We start from the raw sequence: 23627 nt of genomic DNA on the forward strand, positions 1-23627 counted from the left end.
GCACTCCCTGCCCCCAGCTCCCCCTGAGGCTGAATGAACTAGTTTCCACCCCTTTAAGTAAAAGTGCTAGACTCTGAGTAGGTTCATCCCTATGCTCTCGTAAATGCCTCAGTAAGGCACCTGGCTTGAGCTAAGTCCACACTGGCCCTTAGTGTGTTTTACTAGTCTGTTGTTAGCATGTTTTTTTTTTTTTTTTTTTTTTTTTTTAAGACATAGCTCGTGAAGTAGCTATTTCATTATTCTGTGCCCTTAGTCAGGCTGGTACTGCATACCTCAAATCCTACCAAAACTCAGATGCTGCTGCTGCTGGTGGTCATCAGAAGCTCTGCTGCACTGTAGGGACAATGGCTTCAATGCCTTCCCTTCCCGAGAGGGTAAGGACCCCGCACATCCTGCTGTCATCGCTAATCTATGCTTGGCATGCTCCCATTCCTCCTTACACGGCTGGCATCATTCGCTCTGCAATGAAACAGGCTAGCAGACATCCCACCTCCCCCGCAAGAAATACAGCACAGCATCCCAGGATCCCCATACCTGGGCGGAGGGTAGAGGAGAATGGAGAAATGGGATCCACAAAGTGCCAGCTTGAGGCTACACATCCACTAGGAAAACAGTGTTCACCTTAGGTTGCCTGAAGAACTACAAAGAAGCTGCAGATTGCATCCTGCAAAGGGCAGGGAGACAAAAGCGAAGAGCTGCCTCTGCTTTGGCATTATTTTGTTTCACGTCCAAGGCAGACACCAGGCCTCCCCCAGATATGCAAGCATGGTAACTAACTCCTGCCCTAAGTTGTGCTTATCTCCTGCCCTCTTTTCTCCTAGCTTTTCTGCAACAGCTCCACAATCAGAGATGGAGCACATACCCCACTACTCATCTGCTTTCAAGCTTTGCCTGCTGCCTGATAACTAGGGCATGTTCTTAAGCTCTGCTCAGTATACAGGTTGTTGGGCTAATCCTTCTGGGCCACTTACATGTTCCTAGCATCAGCAGAGCCAGATGCGCTGGTCACAGCTTTGCATTCGGGGGGGGGGGGTCAGACATCCGTAAGTGCCTATGCAGCCATGCTGAATGCACCTCACACTTTCTAAGCATGTACTTGTCATCTTCAGGATGTTTTGCCTTGGGGGAAGAAAGAAAAGTTATCCAGGGTAACAAAAATTTCAGGACACTGCAAGAGTTCACAATGACTTTTAGATAGCTCTGTGAACAGCGACAACAGCAAACAGAGGGTCTATCAACCGATAAAAGTGCTCTGTAAAGTTCCCTTAAAAAAAGAATTTGATCAATAAAACTGATAAAAACTACAGTTCACAAGTAAAGAAAACCATCACAGATGCCGTAAGATTCTTTAGCCTTACCAAAGTAAATGGGGAGCTGGACTATTTGACTGGCAGTATCCAGCCATAACTGGAACTGCACACGTAGATAGATGCTCCAAGCTTACTCAGAGCCCTGCGGAGAAATCAGCTGGGCTCTCATCAGCCCACTGAACTCCCACTGAAGCAGAGCCCCTACTGCAACCCAGCTCATCAATTACTCCCAAGTAGGAAAAGACACTCTCCTATAATACATCCCTTTATATTAACAGCATCCAGAAAGCTGTGGTAACACATATACCTAGAATACTTTACTTATTCTGACCAAAAGCTAATTCAAAAACGCACGTTTAGGGTTTGCAAGCATTAATGGGCTTCTTCCATTTTCAATACAAACCATGAAAGTAAAAAAAAACAATCAAACAACAGTACCTGCAGTGGAAATGGGGAATGAAAGGCAGGAGCCTGAAAGGTAATAAGCCTAAATAGATGTTCCTCATTCCTTTGATAAAGAGACTACCAATATATTAAAGCATCGGCAGTAAAGGCTGAGTAATCACAATGTTTGCAAAGCAAACTGCACTTTCCATCACCTTATAGTTCTCATATACTCCTTATACATTCAGTCATTCTCAGAAGGCTGCATTCTTTTACACACACACACACACACATCCCTTTAAATCAGTAGTATGACAAAAGAAGAGGTCTAAACAGCGAATGAAAGATCAAATCCTAGAAAAATCTGACCATTTGCAAATGAAATAATAACCCTTATTCTCAGATTTTAGCCTGAATGTTCAATGTAAGATCGCAGACTCCAGTCAAAAAGCTCAGACATTAAAAAAAGACTACACAAGGAAAATACTAACTAAATGTCTGGAAGCTGAGGTAGGGGACTGTGGAGTAATTGTCTGGCAATTCCATAGTGAAAGTGAACATAAACAGTCATACTTTCTTCAAAAAAAACAATATTTTGGGTGTTGGAGGTTTTAACTTTACAGAGCGCTTACTTTGTAAATACAGCATTAAGTTGGTTCTAGTTCTGCTAAGCCCTACAGTATACAAACAACTAGGAACGGCCTTGTCCAACTCAAGTTAAAATAAAGCATGTTGCTCAAGATAGTGAATAAATGCAGAATTTCATTTTTATGAGTATTTGCATGCACTCAAGTATCTGGTGAAGTCAGCAAGGAAGCACCCGTTTCACTGAATCCTGGCTTTGTGCAAGCAATTGTGAAATCCTGGGAGTTTTCTGTAAATTTGCACCTCCGACTTGGCCACGAACACTGTATGTTTCTAATCTCGCAAAAATTTCTGCCAAGTTCAGATATTACAATCACACTACAGTAATATACACAAAAGCCATCTTTTTTTAGCACATATCAAGTGATGAAGAACAGTCACGTTTAGATCAGATATTAATTTTCCACTGTAAATTGGGACTTTCTTTATCAGTGCTATAAAAACAAGAAAACAAAAAAAATTCTGTCCTCCACTACACTGATAGTTGTATTTGTTCACTGTATCTGTTAGTCAGCAGTTAGTTAAACATGATAACAACTGTCATGGGATAATGGCTCCACATATTACAGCACAGGAAATTATCATTCCTTAAAAGTGCATCTTTAGAAACAGCATCAGAGAAACACGATTATCTGCTGACATTTAAGTCCAAGAAAGGATGCAACAGGAAAGTCTTCATGTGCACAGTAGCACAAGTCAAAAAACAAAGTAACATTTTGGGCATTCCTAATAGCTTCCCCGCCTATCAACTGAGGTGAAGTAAAAAGACAGGTCAAAGGACTCCTGTAGATTTTATAAGCAAGATAAGAACATAGTTTTATATTTAAACATGAATATCTATATTTTTCAATCCTTGACTTAAATTGGTAAAGCACTGCTTGTTATGTTTTCAGGTGTCCAGCATTCAGAAAGCTGCATAAAAGCTAACACAGGTAAACTTCTCAGTGCTAAACACAGATTGTGTTTTCTGTTTTTCTATGTTTTTAAAATATTCATGGTTATACATTTCCTAAAATTCTTGTGTGCTTGCCCTCCTCCAACTCTCTTCCCCATGTTCCTGGCTCCCAAAACAAAAACAGACCATATCCATGAATGCACTCTACTTTTCTGGCTCAAAGAGGGGAGTGAAGAGGCTTAACAGCAAAGCATATACCCCACAACACTAGCTGTTGATGCTGCACACCAAGACATCTTCATGGTGTTAGTCTTGCATATCAGTCGGAGAAATAGACATTATGAATAACACACATACCACTACTGCTCACTGAAGACCGCAATTTCATTCTCTAATACTCCTCAACCTCAAGGGATCTAGATTTTCTCGACCAACACCATCCTTTAAAAAGAAAAAAGTATCCGGCTCCATTCTTCTCTGTCATAATCTGATTCCAAAACTTGCCAAAACATATAATTTTGTGGGAAATGTCCTTAGAAATCTGCCAGAAGCAACACTTCAAGGTACAGCAAAGCCCTGCCAATCTCCAGATCCAACAACACAAGCAGCATGGTAACCTCTCTGCTATTTAAACTTTTTTTTTCCAGCACTTCAGTGAACCCTTGCATTATTCCACGTCATATATAAAAATCTATGTCTGTCTATTTGTACATTACAGAACATCATAAGTAACTGAAGTACAATTGTCAAAAAAAAAAAAAAAAAAAAAAAAAAAGAGACCCTCAAAACAATGTAACAGATGATGGTACCATGTGGTTGCAATTGTAAGTATTTGTTGCTTGCTGATTAATTCACAAACTTCTGGAATATGCAATGGTTCTCTCAAACACAAGTCCAGGTCAAGGAAGTTCTATTCCAGCACAATAAAACAAATCCAGTATAAGAAACAAAATTCCTGTTCTTTTCTTGTTCAAGCTAATTAGACCGATTTATTATTTGTCTGTCATAGTTGCTTATATAAGGTTTCAGCTAGTTATTTATCCATTCCAAAAATAATAAAAAGAATAGTCAAAAAATCAGTCACTCCATCTATTCACGAGACCATTTCCTTTCACCCTTTTTAGACATCAAACAGAGGAAGAGTGCAAAAATGGTGGGGTAAGTGGCACACTTTTGTTGGATAATTATTAAAAATAAACCGTGCCCACAGAGATCACTTTCAAAAGATAATTAAGAGCAAATTAAACATATGAAAAAATGTGCAAGTATTTACAGCACTAGGCAGAGGGCCACTAGTGCCAAAAAGCTGATCCCCAGAAACTACAAAGTTTCCAGGTTACACTTAATTAGGAAATCTTTCAGGCATATGTCAATGTGAAAATGTTCCAAAATGTAGCATCTCACACATTCCAGCTATAGTCTGCTAACAGGCAATAGCACTTTTTTTTTTTTTTTTTTTAATTTAGCCTATTCCCCTACTGCCTCACAAAGGCAAAACTGATTTTGGAAGTAAAGAGCTTGCATGATATGCAGGACACATACTCTAATACATTCCTTCCATTAACACACTTTTTCATGCCACCAGTCAAGTTCTCCAAACCTGGTGCTCCCAACACATTTCACTGCACAGATATGACCCATTTTCCTCCTCTAGTCCAGTATTCTTTTGTGTCTTCAGCTCTCCTTTAAAAACAAGTTTAACCATCAAATGAAAAATGTCCACAGGCATCTTACATTGCTTTTTTTCAAAAAAAAACAAAACAAAAAAAAACAAAAAAACCCCCACAAACCTACGAAGCACAAAACAAATGAAAAGTCCCATCCAGATAGCTTCTCTTTTGGAGAACAGCTTTACATTCCTGAGAGTGAATAACTGCTGGAACAAGATTGCCTTGAAATGTTCCAGGACTTGTCAAACATTGTAATCTGGGGACTTCCCCTGTGGTTGTCTCAGTCGTATTTGTAAGGTAGAAAATGCTCCCACAGTCACATGAAAGAAGAGCTGCCACAGATTGCGCAGTTCATACAGATACATATTACACAGGCAAATTAACCCAAAAGTCAGGAAGGATTTGACATTCCTCCAGCCTGTGTAATACACAAATAGGTAACACTGTCAGGAAGAAAAAAGAAAACACACATTAGTACATAGAAAATAACTTCCACTGACGAAACATATCTGGTCATTAAGAAATTACAAAAATAAAGAATTAAAACTTTTTAAATTAAGTATATAAGAATAGCATCAATTTACAGCAGTTGAAGGGTGGGAAGTACTCGATATCAATAAAAGGTTAGATTTTGCTTCCATTAAGCTCTCTTTGGGAACAATTCTCTCATAGTAATTGATAGAAACTATAATAATGAGAGCAGCCCATGACAAAGGAAGCGGATGTTCCTGGCAACCTCCAGTCTAAAACACGCTTTCTGCTCCAGCCAGGCAAGGCAGACAGAACAAGAGCCAGCTTTAAGTCCTCTTTGGGAGGAAGGATGGTAAGGGCAAGGAACAGCAGTGCCGGGTGGGGGGAGTGCTCAGCGCCAGGCAGCCTGCAGGTACAAACCCAGCATCCTGCTAGGTTAATGCCGAGGGGAATTGGTGGAGCTGGAACAGCCTGTCGCTACGTGCTGCGCAACACACAGCAATTCTGCTGTAATTCCACCATGTTTTAAGGGTTGGTTTCTACACAGAGAAGCTGTATGTTGCAATGCGACGCAAAATGCCACAACTGTCCACAACACCCTATTCTTTGCCTTCTTCCTCCCGTGAGCTGAACAGCTGTGAAATCTGTTCTTTTCTCTTGCCTTAGTTTTCTTTTCATCTCTAAATGGATGCAGCTGCCCAGTACTTTTTCATGGGCATTGTTTTTATTTCTTCTATTGTTCAAATCACTTCCCTGACTTCCACAAAAAATTATTTGTCCTCTGGATTCTAGTCATTTCCATTTGCCAAAGGAAGCTTTTGCTATGCTTCAAGGTATGTAACACCATCACTTGGGCTCAGTTTATATTCCAAATCTGTTCCCAGTAGGCATATAACCATGGCTTTCCACAGTTTTAATAGCATTCATCATCAGGTTATCTAAGTATCATTCACTTTCTTCTTGGGCATTTGCCATGTTTTATCAACGTCAGAGAACCCATATTTAATTTTTTTTTTTAATTTTTCCATCTTCCTCAAAAAAGAATGCCAAGGCATGGTACACTTACAGTTGGACAGCACAATTTATTGGGTTTCTATTCTATTGGAAATGTAACTCACTTATTTATAAAACATTTACTTCTATTACGAGCATGGTTCAGATTATCAGAACGATTAGAAATTTTTGAATATCTAAATACCTTCACAGATGTGACAACACTGGCTCAGATTTACTTCCTCCCTCCAAAGCAAAGTAAAACTACAGATAAGTAATCAATGGGCTTCAGAATCTAGATGGAATTCCTCTGAACCTCCTAGGCCATTTTGAGTAGAGCAAATGCATCCTACTTGTGCAGATAGTTTTACAAATTATACCTAAAACAGTAATTCATTGGTACTAGTATATCAATAAGAATCCAGATAATTTCCTAGTGTCATCTCCTCCACTGAGAACATCTGAAGAAGTACAGCTCCTTCCAAGAATAAAGCAAATCAGGATCTGCTTCGTTCAAATAATTAAAACTAAAAGGATTAAAAAAAACCCAAAAATAGTACAGAAGTCTAAATATGTTAGTGCAATATGCTGTTGAACAATTGTAAATTTTACTGAAGATCTGTTTTAGATGAATTCTGAAGCTGAATTTCATTAATCTAAGTTAAATATGGTAAAAAATCTGCCACTTACAAAACAGAGCAGCAGTCAAAAGGCCAATATACTGTGTTTTAACTTGTTACTCTAACAAGTGCTGTAACGAAATTCCTGAGGTCTTTGATCTTTTTTTTTTAAAACAAATGTTAAGAACTGACTAAAGGCTCAGCTCCTGACGCTTCTTTGCACTTTGGGTACAGCTGAGAAATCTATTGCTCTTGCTCATTTTCTTCTTCAGAAGACTAGAAACTTCATGGAGAAACACTGGACACGTCAGCTCTAGATATACTGGAACAGACGCTTCTTGGCTTCTTGGATGTACTATCAATGTTCCTAACCTCATTTATTTTTCCCTGAGAACACTGCAGCACTGCTTTATCAGTGTTGCAATACTCACTTACAGTTTCGTAAGCAAAGAAGGCCATAAAACAGAATTACTTAGAAGTTTACTTGGAAATGATGCTTTCAGATGTGCAACAAATTATTATGAAAAATGGAAAAAACCCCTAAGGCAATTAAACATCATAGTTAATATTTGATTGCTGCTAAGAAGTGCTCTAAAACTGTACAATTCATTTCTATATAAAAGTGAACCTAAATGCTGATAACATCAGCTTGAAATGGAAGGTTTTAGAAATTACTTAGTAGATACTCATGGTGATGGACCATTCCCCCAAAATAGCTAGAATAGCTACTGCTCTGTTTATGCAGGGAATACTTATCTCCTAAACCTCCAGACAGCATACTCTCTGTGAAAAAAGTAGAGGGAATATTATTATCTCAGTTTGATACATACAAATGCATGCCTGCAGCCTTGGTTTGCCCATCAATATATCCTAGGTATTACTAGGATTCTTGAAAACAGTGGAAAATGATTTTCTCTGCGAAGCTCACTTTCACTTTGTTTCTTTGTGAGACTAAAACATCCTATTCTATATAAGCCCAGTTTTCGCTGGCGCACCTGGGTTGAAACTATTTTCTTTGAAGCTCAGAAAAGAAACATACTGCTGTGTAATTACCAACTGAACAAGATAATACAACATTACGGGAGTCTTGTTGGTGCAGTGTGCTGTCATGCAACACAAACTTGGAAATAACCTCCCAAACTCCCATATCGAGCAAAAGGATGGCAGAGCACATCATGGAACCGATAGCCCTCTCTGTTCGGCAAACTGACCAACTACAGCTCGCAGCACCCTGGAGGGTGCACAACAAGAGTCCTAATAGATGTATTTGGAATATTAAGGAAAAGGCTACATTCCCAACTATACAGATTCTTTCTTTTAAATACATCTATTCAAGTCAGCAACTGGGAGAAGGACATAGGTCCTTATGTCTCAATACACAGACAAGAACACTTTATAAAGTAAGAGCTTCTAACTTCGGAGAAGAGGGAAGAATGCTTATTTTTCCTCACAAAAAAAGAATACAGGAGCTCCACCTCATCTGATACGGAACAGACTTCTGGCACAGAAAATTAACACTAGTTTGAAGAATTATTTAAGACAGAAGCTGGCAAAATGTCAACAAGTGTTGAAGAATATAAGTTATGCTGCGACATTTTGGTAGAGCCTAGTTGCAGCGAACAGAGATTACTGACAACCTGGATAAAAGGCTGATTGACAGAAAGGTTGAGCTAAAAGAAAATCCTGGGACATTTATCTTATTTTACAGTCTGACACTGTACTAACTGTGTGTGCTTGGCAAGAAGTAGATACTGCATATTCCACAGGCACAAGAGATTAAGAGTCAAAAGAATTATAAGAATAACAGCAATTGAATTTGACTGATGTAATAATCATAGCTAACCATAACAGTAACGTCACTGAATGACAATGTCAAAGTGTACCAGAATATTTTGCTACAAATTATACAGGAAATTCAAATTAAGCCACAAAAAAGGAAAATCTACAGATGTAAAATACAATTACCAAATATCAGATTAGAGAAGGAAAACATAGTGGAAAGCAGTTAAAAGCCTCGAAAAGGAAGGAAACATGATAAAGTATCAAGCAGGGGAAATTTTGGGGTGTAGTAAATTCTAGGTATTACTGTATTTGCTACAGACTTTTCTAAAGGAAAGAAACAGCAAGTCAGCTGTTCAGATAGTCAGATACACTTGAACTATGGAATTATTATTTTAAGCAAATTACGTAACTTCCGTTTCCTGTGACTTTTGCAGATAATTGAAAACTTCAGAAAGAAGAGTATAACCAGTACCTTGATGAAGCGAAGAATAATGCCAGCAAATAGAGACTTTATGTAGGAATCTGCTCTACCATAGTTTATGTCAAAGAAATAAAACAGAGCAGAAATTATTTTTAAAATGACTCTACTCAAATATTCACGACACTTAAAAAAAAAGATAGCTTATCATTTAGATGACAGATGAGTGAATAATGTTTTTAAACTCTAATGAACTCTACAAGCACAAGAACATACCTGGTACAAACAGGCAGCTGTTCCAAGAAAAAATGCAATAACATAACTGAAATCTTCACCTTCGTTCTGTGAAAATAAAAACAAAACACAATGTTTTACAATCTTTCAACAAAAACGAATGCTAGTTATGTATAGTATGAAACTTACTCATTACTCAAAGCTAAAGCAGTCTCACACAGAGATTTACAATAATGCCTACACTAAGCTAAACCACAGGACGTGCTAGTACTCATTACTCATTTATCTCTCCAGAATAAAACCACTAAGATCTGGAATCTGATCAAAATGCTTTCTCACCACGACAGATAACCAATTCTGAGATTTTCGAAAGTCTTAACGGAAGCCTAGTTGTAACACTGGACATTGATAATCTAAGCCTAAGCACTGGGAACTACCTTTAGTATCACCTTTACAGAACTGTGCTTTCCTGCAGCTTTGCAAAATGGAAACTAGGTAAAATAGAAAAGACAAACTGGCCACTAGGGTGTGCTAATATTCTATGCAGAAACCACTGCTGACAGGTCTGCATTAATGGCAGTGAGGACAAACAAAAGCAGAAGAATATCAGAGATTATTCCTAAAAAATTACATAGACAGAAAATTAAGATTTCATAAAGGAAAAAATAGAAAATTTTGCTTAAAATGATAGCTCTTTCCACTCTGTTTTTTGTTAAGCACACCCTCCTTCTAACTTACTCAAAGGAGTTTTTATAGTTTCTATAGAGCGGAGCAGAATAAATTTACATGCTCAGTGATTATTCTATCTGCATTCCAAACAAACATCTGCTACAATCAAAAACTTTTCCCAGAAAACAAAGGATATTCATGCAAACGTTCTTTCTTGAAGCAGAATTTCATTTTGAGAAGAAACTGGGTCATTTGGAACTACAACTTGTTTCTGCTAACATTATCTTCAATGTGAAGCATCTGCATCTACAGCTTTTATCAGTGAAAAATCCATGTGTCTGCACTAACATTTACCCACACAATGCAGTACGCTCCTAAAGCATGTGAAAATATTATGTGGCCACCGAAGATTTGCTGAAGTACAGCTACAGCTTATTACAGAGTTCTGCTAATACCTAAGCAGAACACAGATTATAAAGGAAAAAATGAGAAAAAACTGCTGAGAGAAGCATTGCAGTAACTTTTCAGAAAAGGTTTGTTAAATCACATTCTGGATGATTTCTGCCTTCCTTTTGTAAAGTTTTCCATAATAAAGGAAATTAAGAGACATTTTAATGTACTTTTGGTGTCATTTGTCAGAAATTAAAAAATACTATCTTCCATCCCTACTGCAGTCTATTACCTCCAGACGCAACAGCATAACAGAATAAAGTGAACTGGCTGCCCTATCATCAGTTAAATAGGTTAATCCAACACTGGCACACCTTTCTGCTGCTGCAATTAAAAAAAAAAACTCTAGAAATACTGCAATTAAACTGGTAAAACTCTGTCCGTTATTTCTGTACAGCACTGTACTTCAAAATCACTCATTTCTATAAATTGAAAGGCATAATGACAAAGAATTCAGGAAATATTGTACAAGAAATACGGTGAATAATCAGTTCGCCTATTCCCTAAAAAAGCTATGTAAATATGTGTAATACATAAAAACATAAATAGCAATAAAAGTAAAGATGTATGGTTACTATTTCATTCTTGCTTTTGCTTTATTAACCCTGCTCAGCTATGAATTAGTCTGCAGGAATTGCTCAGACCTCAAACATTACTGTTTTATTAATTCTGTACATATACCAGTAACTATTCAAGAAATAATTGGGATACAGATCATCATCTTTCCCTTACTGCCCTAAAAAAGTCCATTACTTATCCAAAGTTGTGGTGCAGTTACTGCAGTTATAAAGTCTGCACATTTTTTGAACAAAAATAGTCTCAACTAGCCACACAGGAGAACTCCTCTTTTCTTTCTGAAACCTTCCATGGGATTTTAGTTACCATCTCTATTACAACAGTAGGGCACTGTTTAATGTTAAGTGAATCCATTTTTGTAGAAATATACAGCAGCTTTCTGTGCGTGCTTAAAACTCACACCAACATATTTACCTGAGCTGCCAGAAATCATTAATCATCATTTTGTTAATTATTGCAATGAGAATGTAACTAACAGAAGAAATGGAGCAGAAAGAAAAAGTTATCTGCTGAAAAGCTGCAGAGCAGAAGCATCTTTTACAAGAAACTGCTGGACAGTTTCACTTACATATAATTCATATTGATCCTTTAAACATAAAAAGAGAAATGATCACCCTATTTAAGAAGGTTTATTAAAAACAGAAACAAATCAAAGAAAGTTCTTCCAAAAATGATTTTAGAAAAGCTATTTAAAGGCCCTATTCTGTAGATATTTCCATAAAATTGATCAGATTCTCAAAGTAGCTTATTATTTCTCCCACGTCTTTATATAACAGCTATGAAAAACAGTATTTAACATTTCACATCATGACATAAATTTAGGAAATAGGATACTATGACCATCTAATTGCTGCTGCCAACCTACCTACGGAGTAAGCCACCCACCTTCTGCTGCTTTTGAAACTCACAGCCTCAGTGAAGGATGCACAGTCCACAAACAATTAAGATTACATAAATAAAGGCAGGATCTCACAAGCAATATTTGTGAAAAAAATTGGAAAGATTTAGTTTATATTATAAGAATTTTCTATGGTGATATTATGATTGACATGATGCATAATTCTTAAATTCATAAACATGGTACAATACCTGTAGAAGACTTTCAATGGCATGAAAGCCACGAATCAAATTCAAAGCCCCACATAACAGACTGAGTACAAACGAGACAATCCCTGGCAGAGTTACAGGTTCCAGACGCTGATGAGGAGCTGTAAAGCACAAGGTCAAAGAAAGACATGAGAGGTCAAAGCAGTGTCTTCAAAAAGATTTCAAAAAACAGTAACGTCACTTTTCAGTATCTTCTTCTGGCTCAAAAAGAGATCACTGAACATTTTTTTTTTTTTTTTTTTTTAAGAAGAGGAAACATTTAAATTTAGCACCACAAGGTTTAACAAAACATACACTTTCCTTCAATTAAAATATAGGACTGTCTCATTCTATTCAGTCTTTAACTTGACATAACCAGTTTATTCAGCACAGTACTGAAGGCTGCTCAAACATGCCAGAAAATCAACAGCAAAAAAATGCACTTGCAAGTAAAATTTTACCACAATTAGTAGTCAGATAATAAGTCATGTACTTAAGAGCCAATCTCCACTTTTGTTCAACACTGATGCATTGGCAGAGCTATCTAGAACAAATCAGCTGGTTTGCTGAACAGAACACTATGAGGCAAAGCCTATTACACATCACTACTGCAAAACATCGAGCCACCAAGCGCTACCAAAGGTGCAAATAAAAGGCAGTTCTGAAGCTGCAACTAGTATCTATACTACAACCTTATAAACACCTTTCCAATAAAGTTCCTTACATAACATATTAAAATTAAAAACCCCTTTCTTTCATGCACACCCACTCTTCTAGGCTTTTCTAGGGTCACAAGTACGTAACAATTGTGTATGTTCCACTCTGCTGACCCTTTCCACAATTAGTAACGGAAAGCAAATATGAAAAAACAATTCAAAATTCATAACAGTCTAGGCAACACTGGGGAAACAATAGGACTAGTGAACCATATTTCAATCATTCTGTTCAAATCAACGAAGTGTAATGATGTGAACAATGAGGTTAATGAACTGTAACATTAATATCCAGAGGGGTGTCAATCTTGGTTGTTTGCACTGAACAGATCCAGGAGAAAGGCTTTTCCAAGTCATAAAAATGACAATAGCTACTTCTCGTCGATAAGCACACAAGGGCTGTTTGATTATCAACATATGACAGATTCAAAACAACACAAAATGAGTTCAACTAACTAATTTGTGCTGAATTTAATAACACAATCTATAATTTTTTTAAATAAAAGCATAATCTATGTTTAACTTTCAGAGCTTATTGTTGTAAAACTAAAGGAATACTAAAGGAATCTTTTTCAGTGACTTGTAACTTTTCCCACCAACCTCATCCAAAGTGGCTGAAGGTTTATGTGACTGTTTCTCTCCAAAAGTGACTTCACTTCATTTACTGATAGATAATAATCCACTAGCGAGTTTGGATAATCGAGCGACAGCTCTCCAGGCAGTCTCATTTTTCCCTTCATAAAGGGGTAAACTTAAAACATCATGTGTTCAAACAGTATCTAAAACACCTCTGATAGCCATGGGGAGCAAAGAAACACAGTTTTGTTAGTTAGGACCAAGAAAGCCTATGAACTCAAAACTCCCTAATACAAGCCAAGAAACAAAGAAATCATAAATTCTGAATTATATGTTGGATTTTAAGTAGCAATTTAGGAAATGTACATGATGTGAGAAACCTCACTACTTGTAATGACAGTCAGGCATACTACTAGACGAGAAGTAATTTTGATTTGAAAATTGATCCTTACTTGAAAAAAAAGTTCAGAAAATAGCAAATTCATCCTAACCAAATAAACACCAAAAAAATCGCACTTCAGCATGCTGTCACCATATTTCTAATGTCTGTCAACACCTATATTCATCTTTAAAGCAAAATCCTATCCTATAATCTACACACCGAATTCTTCACACATTAAATATTAGCCCTATTACTACACAGAACAACTTTCTCTAAAGAAAAAGGACTGCCATTCTCAATCACTTCAACAAGATAAGAGACATAGACACAAGGTATTATTAAACACCGGATATATATATCCAATAGCTTTATCTGTACAAATAACAGACTGCTTTATCAGCATAGTGAAAACTAATGAATCAATTTCTGCTATATATTGTAACAAAACAAAATTTGTGCCTAACCTCCTATTTCTGCACCCTATCTAATTTAATTTAACATATTTAATTCACTTGTAGCAAGCCATATTTTTAACAGGACAGGCCTATTTTTCTTTATAAGTGCCTCAGGAAGCTAAGCACCTTGAACAGACAACACAAAACAGACGTCAAAGCTAAAATACACACGCTATGTCATAGGAGCACTTCCCTTAAGAACATCACAGTCAAAAGGCTTTTTTTTAGAAACAAAAACATATCAAAAGAAAAATTAAGTCTACTGCCCTGCATCACTTAAGGATACAAGTAACTAAAGTCTGAAACTTACCAGCCGAGATCTTACCAGTACCCTTATAATCTGCAGCAGACAAATGTGCAAACCCATTAGCTGAACCAAGTTCTGACACTGAAATTTGGTAGGGTGGTCTCAGTTTGATTTCTGTCTGCATGTCAGCAAGATTCATCTTTGTTGACAAAGAACGTGTGTTATTGTATCTCTGTTTGGTCCTCTGAATGAAATTATCTGTGTAAATTTTAAAATGAAAAGGTTATATACATTTCTTAATTAAATAATCCAAAACCATGCAAGTTCATAGACGATATACTTCAAAAATACAAAAATTTAAATAATTTTTTTGAACTGCTTGCATTTATCTTGGAACATTTTAATACTATTTCTACTTCATGACTACTATATTATGGGTTATTTAATTCTGTAGTAAAAATACAAAGCTCTAGAATTCTAATTACTTAATAACTGTGAATAAACTAATGGCTTTTCACTGCATGAGACTGAAGGCATTGCTAATATAACAGATTTATTGCATTTATTCTGGCTTTTCTTTCTTAGTAGATTTCCATATGAAAAAATTAACTTCTGCATTCAAGTATAAACTCACTTGAGTATGAAATGTGCCTGCAAAATATTCAGGCCGAGAAACTTAATACCATATTATACAGATATAAACACTGTAATAGACCTATACTCTAACTAAACAACCGGTAAAGTGCAGAGAGCATATGAAAAAAAAGCGGTTCATAGAAAAATTTACAATGAAGACAACAATGTTACATAAAGTCATTAAAAATGGACTGAATTAATTACAGACAGGAATTAAACAAACTGGGTATATAGCCCATATTTCTAAAACAACAATTATTTTTGTTCTAATACAGTTTTATAACAATATATTAAAACAATACCTTCTGCAGTTATTTTAAGTGACAGATTATTAATAGACTCCATTACAGTTATGTGGTACCTGTGAGATTTTTTCTCTTTGGAACTTACATCACAGAAGATCAAATGCATCCCTATGCCATAACACACAAAAAAACGTCTCTTTCATATTCTGAACAAAACCCAGCACACTTAAGAGCAAATATGCAATTCCGATCTTTTACTTTGAAAATTTATGAAGCTCAATGCCTTTATAGGTTAAGTAATTCAAGAGGTATGAAGTCAAACATATCATAAAGTATTATTATCTAGGAGATGCTACACTCCAAATTTGGTCACACAGTACCTAAACTAAAATCTACTTAAATGAACAGAAAGACTATAAACAACCTTTGAGTCAAACTCGAGCAGCCTAACTTAACTCCCATGGAAGTATTTTTTCCTATTGCCTCTGATAGGAGTTAAATCAGATTCTAAATCCACCTGAAACACAGCTAGGTTGCACATCTACCTAAATCCTGATTCGACTTAGGGAAAAAATGGGAATGGTGTCTGCAATAAAAAGAGAGAGAGACAGAGAGAGAGACAGAGAGAGAGACAGAGAGAGAGACAGAGAGAGAGACAGAGAGAGAGACAGAGAGAGAGGAGTCTGATCCTTACCAAACTCTATAAAGCAGTATGGTCTGATAGCAGTATTTGTCTTCATCATATTGTAGGTAGTAATGAACTCTTTCTGAAGCTCATCCAGGAAGCAGAAAGCCAGGACACTGGGATAATTTTCAGTGCACAACATAATATAGCTCACTCCCAGAGAACTGATAAAGCTATAATTGAAACAACAAATTCAAAACTTCAAAATGAAATCCAGGTAATTCACAGCTTCACAAGCTGAATTTCATATTCTACAAACAGAGTTGCAAAAACTGCTCTGGGGTAACAAAGGCAGTACTGTTTACTGAAAACTCAGACACTGCTCTAGAAGAAAGCAGGTAATGCCTTGCTTTAACACAGCACTATACCATCTAACCAGAAACTATGTTACACACACATTACACACACACACCCAAACACGTTACAACTAACGTGTGAACAGATCAGATAGCAAGATAAAGCCCTTGGGATACAGAAGTTGGGGCCTGTCCCATCAGAGCATTTCGGTAATCTCAGGTGTAGAACACTACATCTGGTACATCCCAAAAAGGCAAAAAATTATCTTCAGAATGCTTGGGGGAAAATGGAGCATAGTTGGTTGTCTTTAAATATGTGAGAGAATGAAACTGTTTCGTAGAGTGACAGATCCATCATTCTCTAGAGACAGATATAAAGATGACCAGAGACAGCAGATATGGAAAGAAGGGAGGGTTTTTAATGTATATACCTAGTGCGTTTGGGCAAATCACTAAAATGTAGTTAACTTTTTCATGACACTCAATTTCCTCAAAATCTTGATATGCAACATACTGTGGAAAATAATCAAATCTCTAAGGAATAAGAAGTTCTTAAGTCTTCTGTTCCATTCTTAAATGTTTCTTTTAAACTGATCAGTTTTAAAGTAGCTGTTATCTAAAAAATTAACCACTGACTTTATTCAACAACAGTTCCACGTTTTATGGACAATTAAAGCAGTGATTCAACATTAACACGTTAGAGAAAATATTTACTTTTTGTTCTTCATTTGCACAAATCAAAATTGTGTTTGCTCTTTGTAACTAAAATGTAAAACACTGCAGAACTGCAATTCACAGCAGCATAGCTATCAGATACTAAGTATATGCTTTGCTGTGTTCCTACTGTTGTTTAAAGAGTGGTCACATATGATATGTTGATTAAGGAAGAAACTGAGAAAAATAACCGGGAACTTATTTTTTTTAAATAAACCAAGTGCTCAATCTTATAAATCGCAGCTCATATATTAAAGTATCTTATTAAATAATTACAAAAAGGGAATAATAAGTTAAAATTTTACAACCAGATAAAACATCCTGCTGCTGTGTTTTATAGCAAGTGCTCAATGACTGGCAGGCAAGAACTCAGAAAAATGTCTTTAATGCAAACTTGACCTTTTAATTTCTGCGATGAAAATGAAATTAAAGCCTACTAAAGCAATGAAAAAGAATGTACAAGATTTTTGTATTGATTTGTCAATGCACTTTGGAAGCACTTTTCCAAAAATGCTTTTGCAGGTATGTTAACCCCACTGAAATGATGAATCAAAGACGTATCAATTGGAAAAATGCAGTCCATTCTGGGCCCAATCCGGAGAGATGCTGGAAACTCACTGCTACCAACAGGATAGGGAGAAGTTTGAGCACTTTCTTAGGCATGTGGTCCTCATTTAAAATGACCTGTCTAAATTAGGATTTCAGCTCAGCTAAAGTGCAACTGAAATACCAGCTATACACAGCTGCATCTAATCTAATTACCAATACTAAGGAAAAAAGGTCACATATAGAGCAAAATTCTGAGTGAATACTAGATTCAAATAACTATTTCATGATAATCAAAGCTTCACACTGCAAAAAAAAAAAAAAAAAAAAAGGAAAGAAAGAAAGAAAGAAAGAAAGAAAGAAAAAGGGCATCTTTTGAATTATTATTTATAAAGTGTTGGGCACGTAGGTTTGTGACTATCAAACTGACTAGCTTCAAAATTTGAGGAATTGTTATAAGAAAAAAAATGTAAAAAGAAAACAAATAGCACTGCTGTGAAAGAGCTGGATAGAGTATCAGGATAAACAGATTCCTTCAAGGCTTTACTTCACAATTCCTCCAGACTCTGGAAAAATTCTTCTCACCTTCCCCACTCCCTCATTCCCCACATGCATTAACATTTATCTCCTGCCTGATGAAGATACTATACACTCAACTCATGTCCACAAGGGCCTTCAAACCCTCAACAACACACCCAATAATAATAATAATAATAAAACATTCACACAAATGGAATAAGGGTTCTGGAATAATTCATAAAATATTTAAGGTTTTCAATATTTGGATAACATTTTAAGAAGTTAAGGACAGGTGAGGGAAGAGAACTTCAGTAGTTGAAATGTCTACTTCCAGCACTGGAAACAGCAAGTGTAACAGTATTTTGTTAATGCATGAGATCCATGAGAGGAACTTAACAGTTCAATTTATTGTCCAGACAAGAAATAGATGAAAAGCAAAAAAACAGTTTCTAACAGTCAATAATTCTTAACAACTGTAGAGATTTATTTTGTCTAAGACTAGAGAATCATGATGTGTTTTTACCAAATACTATGTATATTTGGAGTGTAGGATCTGCAAGTTAGGATAAGGTCTCCATTGACACAAGCAACACACAAACAGTTAAGACATAATAAGAAAGAATTACTATTGGGTGCCTCTACTGACATCACTGTGTGGAACAACTGTTGAGTTATGCTCATTTCTTAGGTCATGATGTTTTCTTTGAAGCCAACAGAGATTCTAAATGTACAATAAATGCATATTAGGATCTAACGCCACAACAAAATATCACAGGTTTTGAAAAATACTGGACTACCAATATATTTTTTTTTCTATTTGTGAAAGTTAGAAAGGGAAAACAACCTTGAATTAACAGAAATCTTTCCAGTAGGTCAACAACTTAGATATTTTATAAAAATATCGGCAAATTAAATGGTAATTTCCATTGAAGTGTGGTAGATTTCAACTATTTCTAGAATTTCTGAATTTTAAATTTTTGATACACAAAAAGCTCCTTAATGTGATCAATCACTACTGATGTTCAACCATTAACTTTTCAAGTTACTGAGAAGCTCAACCCAGGAATGTTATAAATATATAAATAAGATGTCTTACTTTATATTATACTGCCCAGTTTTCAGAGTACATCTATCAGGAAGCTGAGAAAGTTTCTTTGAGAGCATTTTAAAATATTTCCTACATTCTTGCACTCCTGTGCTTTGATCATAATCAGTAGATGCAGACAGTGGGAGTCCATCCCTCACACGGACCACAGACGCAGATAAAATCATAGACATTGCCAACAGAGTTAACAACAACCTAAAACAAAACACAAAATAGTCTGAGAAATATAGAAGAATCAAAATTAGGGTAAAAATAAAAAGAAAGGAGATAACAGCGATTAATCAAAGTTCCCAAACTGTATATGGGGCTCAATCTTAATATGATGCACAGGGATGAATTTTCAACTGTAACTCAGACTAGAATGCTAACTGAATAGGACCTAATAGCCTATGCAAACCACAAAGAGGCAGCGAATCTCACATTCTGTTTTCAAGTATTTTTATCTGAATTACCCTAATTCCTCACCAAGAGGCACCAGGAGGACTGAAAGTTTACTACTTAGCCTGAGTACTACCTCAGGATTTACACTCTTGAAGATGAAAGCCTTTCTTTTGTAGCAAAACAAGAATTATAGTCTAAATAAACAAGAACAATAGCTGAAGAGGTAAAACACGTACGACAAAAATATGTCAGATAAAGAATTCATCTTTGTCTTGATCAAGCAAAGTTAACACACTTTCACATTACTAACTGCACACTTAAGTACCTTGATAAATGGAGACTTATAAAACCCAAATACAATCCAACAAGAAACCAAGAAATCGCAGCAGCAAGAAATAGAATCCAGCTCTCCCAAATCACAACACAAATTCTTAAACGTGAAATGTCTTCTTTCTTATCTAAGTATCTGGGTTTTTTTAATCTGCAAAACGTGTTTTCATCAATATAAACGTAAGAAAAATCACATGATAGAAAAGTTTGTAATTCCCCTCATTAACTTACTTGCACAAAATGGAATTTCATGGATCCACATTTCCTCTGGTGAAATAAGTAACTTCATTAGCACCTACTGGGAAGAAAGGACCCTCAACTCCATGTCCTGTCTTAGGAAAAGGCAGCAGGTAAGATAGCAAGGCTGGAGACACTCAGACTCTTGAAGCTAACTCTCAGAAGAAATACTGTTCTGCTTACTTTTAACATGATTTTGATTGTTGAAGTTCATGTCGAGTTTTCTGATGAGAAAAGAATGAATACATTAATAAATGTATTCTGTGGGTAACGATATCACTCAACTCTTTTTGTGAGACCATGATTACCAGAAATAGTTTACTAAATCTCCAAAATGAAAATGCAGCTTTACCTGGCCCTCTAAATAATCAGGCTCTACAGAAAGCACCAGCTGGCACATTTCATACAGACATATATATACAGAGACTGAGCAACTAAGGATATGACAGTGTTTTTAGAACCATTTTTAACCTTTTATTCAAAACTGCACTAATCAATTCACTGTATGATTACAAATCAAATAATTTTTTTGCTTACTGGTGGTAAATTTACAGAAAACAGATGATTCTTCATAAACCAGGCCATTAGTCAGTGGAACTCCTTTCACAGGATGATGTAGATGCTGAAAGTTTGTGTGGATTCAAGAGGCAACTGGTTGAGCTCACAGAACAGCTAGAATGGCTATTATATCTAAATCACTACTTCTTGTTCGGGAAGATTCTGACCCACGAACAACGACAGTACACTACGGAAATATCACTCAGTGATGGTGCTGATCTTATGCTTCTCTGCACGCATCTGCTTCTGACTTGTCTTTATTGATTTTCCCTTACACCAAAACCACATAGGCCTCTCTGAAAATCCAGACAGGGAGAGCTCAAGGGAAAGAGAAACATGAAGAAACCAGATCATGGACAGGAAAGAGTGACCCAGCATGGTCACTCTCGTGTTATTCCTTCCTCCATGAATCTGCCAGAAAATCAAACACATTGTGCTGCTTTTACGAAAAGGAATTATTCCACATAGCTTCAGTTTTGCTTCCTCCCATTAGAGGGAAAACTGGGATGATGCAAACCAGAGTCTGTTACTGGTTTTGGAGGGTTTTTTTGGAAGACAGATCCAGTTATCATCTAACTTGTTTGTTATGGATGACACTTACTCCTGAGGTAGCATCAAGAAAGTCCTAGAAAGTGGTCTATATTACAGTCTTCCTTTGTAAGAAATTGGCCTTTCAGTTTGAGGTAAGACAATGTGTTTTATACTTATCTGTCTTTTCATAACTCTTTAAAAGAAAATGTCCAAAAGTGGTTTGTGAAAATGGTTTGCTCAGGATACTCTAGTCTTTTAAAAACAGTCTAGCTTCACAAAAACTGAAAGAGATTGCAAACAGATCTAGTATAATGGTAAGTCAACCCTCCTGCACCCACCAGCTTTCAGCCTCTTCTTAATAAAGCCATTTCTTGCCAAGATGCCTTTCTCTCGTAATAACTATCCATAAAATACAAAATTGGGTTGTGGTGGCAAGCCAGGCGGCTCCTTGTAGAAGCAGAATGAAGATACGGTTTCTGTGTTTACCTCAAGCATCCATGATAGCCTTAGACAATTTATTTTCTTCTCTTCTGCAGGTTGTGACAGTTGTATTATGCAGGTGGCAATCTTAGCCTCTCCACTCCAGAACATAATTTAGAAATCCATTTCACAAACTAAAACACTACAAAAACTTTGCTATGTAAATAGTCACTTTGACATTATCTGGTAAAATTGAACAAGGAAATAATCCTAAATCACTAGCCCATATAATCCTTCTCATAAAGAAGGAGGGGGGAGGGGACTGTGAAAACATAGCACCAAGATTCTGGAAAACTATGGGAACAGGACAAGCTGCATCCCAAAGTTAGGGAAGTTGAGACCTGCCGTCCACCTGCCACCTCCTTTTGCAGCGGCCGCAGCCAGAGCAGGAAGGCGCTGGGGAGGGGGGCGACTGCAAGGGCCGGCCTGGCTGCAGACCCCAGCGCTTCACACCGGAGCCCCGAGGCCCGCGCAGGTGCCGGCGACAGCTCCCGTCCGCAGGTCCCGGCTGCAAACCGCGCCCGCGGGGGAGGCCCCGCCGCGGCCTCCTGCCCCCTGCAGCAGCGCCCTTGGCCCGGCGACAACGCCCCAGCGAGGCGGGCGGGGGAGGGGGGATCGGAGCCCACCGGCCCGTGGCAGCACCGGCGCCCCGCGAGGGGCGGCGAGGGAAGGAGGCCGGCGGCCGCCCCCTCCCCGTGCGGCAGCGGAGCCCCGTCCCCTTCCCGCCCGCCCCCGCCTCGCGGGCCGGGCCGGGCCCAGCCGGGCCGGGCCGGGCCGGGCCGGGCCGCGTCGCTAGGCAACGGCGCGCGGCACCGCCGGGGAGCGTTGGGGGGGAGGGGGCAGCTACCTGGCTCAGCGCAGCGGCGGCACCGGCGCGAGGGGCCCCCGCAGCCGCCTCCCGCCAGGCATTGTGGGTACCGTCCACGTCCGCCCGCGGCGAGGCGCGGGCCGTCACGTGACGCCGACGCGGCCCCGCCATTGCTCCGCGGTGCGGGACGGGACGGGGCGTCGCCATGGCGACGCGCTGAGGCCGCGCTGCGCTTGGCCTGGCCGTTGCATGGCGGCGGCGAGCGGTGTTCTGCCTCAGGCCGCGTCTTGTTACCCCGGTTTTCTGAGGAAGTGAGGCTTCCTGATGGCGCTCTCTGGGTTCTCTTGTGTAATAACTTCTGGCTGTTTGGCCAGTTTCACATGTGTTCCGAGTGTGGCACTTGCTTAACGCTATACAAATAATAAAAAAAAAGTGTTTTTATGTGTTTTCTGATGAGGCAGCACACACAAATGCAGATCAGGAGAAAGTCCAGTGACATAGCTGTCACCAGAAGAAATGCACTGAGGTGACACACAGGCTACCACATGGTAATTTCGGTCATTCCCAGAGAAATCAACTGGGCATGCTTTGAAAATAAGTGACAATACAAAAAGAAATTTCATCGTTCTCATTCATAATCCCAAAGTGAAATGCCTATTTTAAAACTACTTTCTTTACTGCTACAACAATTTTTTTCCCTGTATTGCTCTTCAACTTGACTTTTTTCTTACTATATCATACAGTTTTAATCCAACCAAAATCTTAAATGAAAATGGTTATTTCCTTCCAAACACCTTTTAATTTCTCCTTCCATCTTCATTATTACTTAACTATACAAATGTTTTCAGCATTGCAAAGAATCGTTGAGTACAGATAATAAAAATCCTCCTCTATGCTCTCTGGGGCTACTGAACTATTTCCAGAAGCAAGGTACTAGGGAAGATAAGACCAAAGCTCATTAATACCCTCCAAATTCAAGC

The 23627-nt window shown here is 37.8% G+C and overlaps 1 protein-coding gene across 2 annotated transcripts; it reads right to left on the reverse strand.

Annotated features, from left to right (window-relative positions):
* Nucleotides 1-1131: 1131 nt before the first annotated feature.
* On the reverse strand, nucleotides 1132-22773 carry SEC22A (SEC22 homolog A, vesicle trafficking protein). Of its 2 annotated transcripts, XM_062579097.1 has the most exons (9): nucleotides 22687-22773; nucleotides 20454-20494; nucleotides 20265-20365; nucleotides 19314-19517; nucleotides 16152-16315; nucleotides 14640-14834; nucleotides 12207-12325; nucleotides 9465-9530; nucleotides 1132-5347 (listed from the first exon to the last, which is right to left on the reverse strand). In XM_062579097.1, the coding sequence occupies exons 4-9, from the start codon at nucleotides 19493-19495 to the stop codon at nucleotides 5147-5149; spliced, it is 927 nt and encodes a 308-aa protein (XP_062435081.1). In that variant the 5' UTR covers nucleotides 19496-19517; nucleotides 20265-20365; nucleotides 20454-20494; nucleotides 22687-22773; the 3' UTR covers nucleotides 1132-5146. The 2 variants fall into 2 exon arrangements, with proteins under 2 accessions (XP_062435081.1, XP_062435080.1); XM_062579096.1 differs by lacking the exon at nucleotides 22687-22773 and adding an exon at nucleotides 21846-21945 and having other exon boundaries at nucleotides 20265-20494.
* Nucleotides 22774-23627: the final 854 nt, after the last annotated feature.

This window comes from Rhea pennata, chromosome 6, assembly GCF_028389875.1.
Source record: "Rhea pennata isolate bPtePen1 chromosome 6, bPtePen1.pri, whole genome shotgun sequence".
Lineage (NCBI taxonomy): Eukaryota > Metazoa > Chordata > Aves > Rheiformes > Rheidae > Rhea > Rhea pennata.

Coding starts and splice junctions, on each gene's coding strand:
- SEC22A (XM_062579097.1), bottom strand. CDS start 19,495: ATGTCTATGATTTTATCTGCGTCTGTGGTCCGTGTGAGGGATGGACTC. Junction 14,835..16,151: donor ATACTGCTTTATAGAGTTTG/GTAAGGATCAGA, acceptor AAATTTACACAG/ATAATTTCATTCAGAGGACC. Junction 9,531..12,206: donor CCATTGAAAGTCTTCTACAG/GTATTGTACCAT, acceptor TTATTTTCACAG/AACGAAGGTGAAGATTTCAG.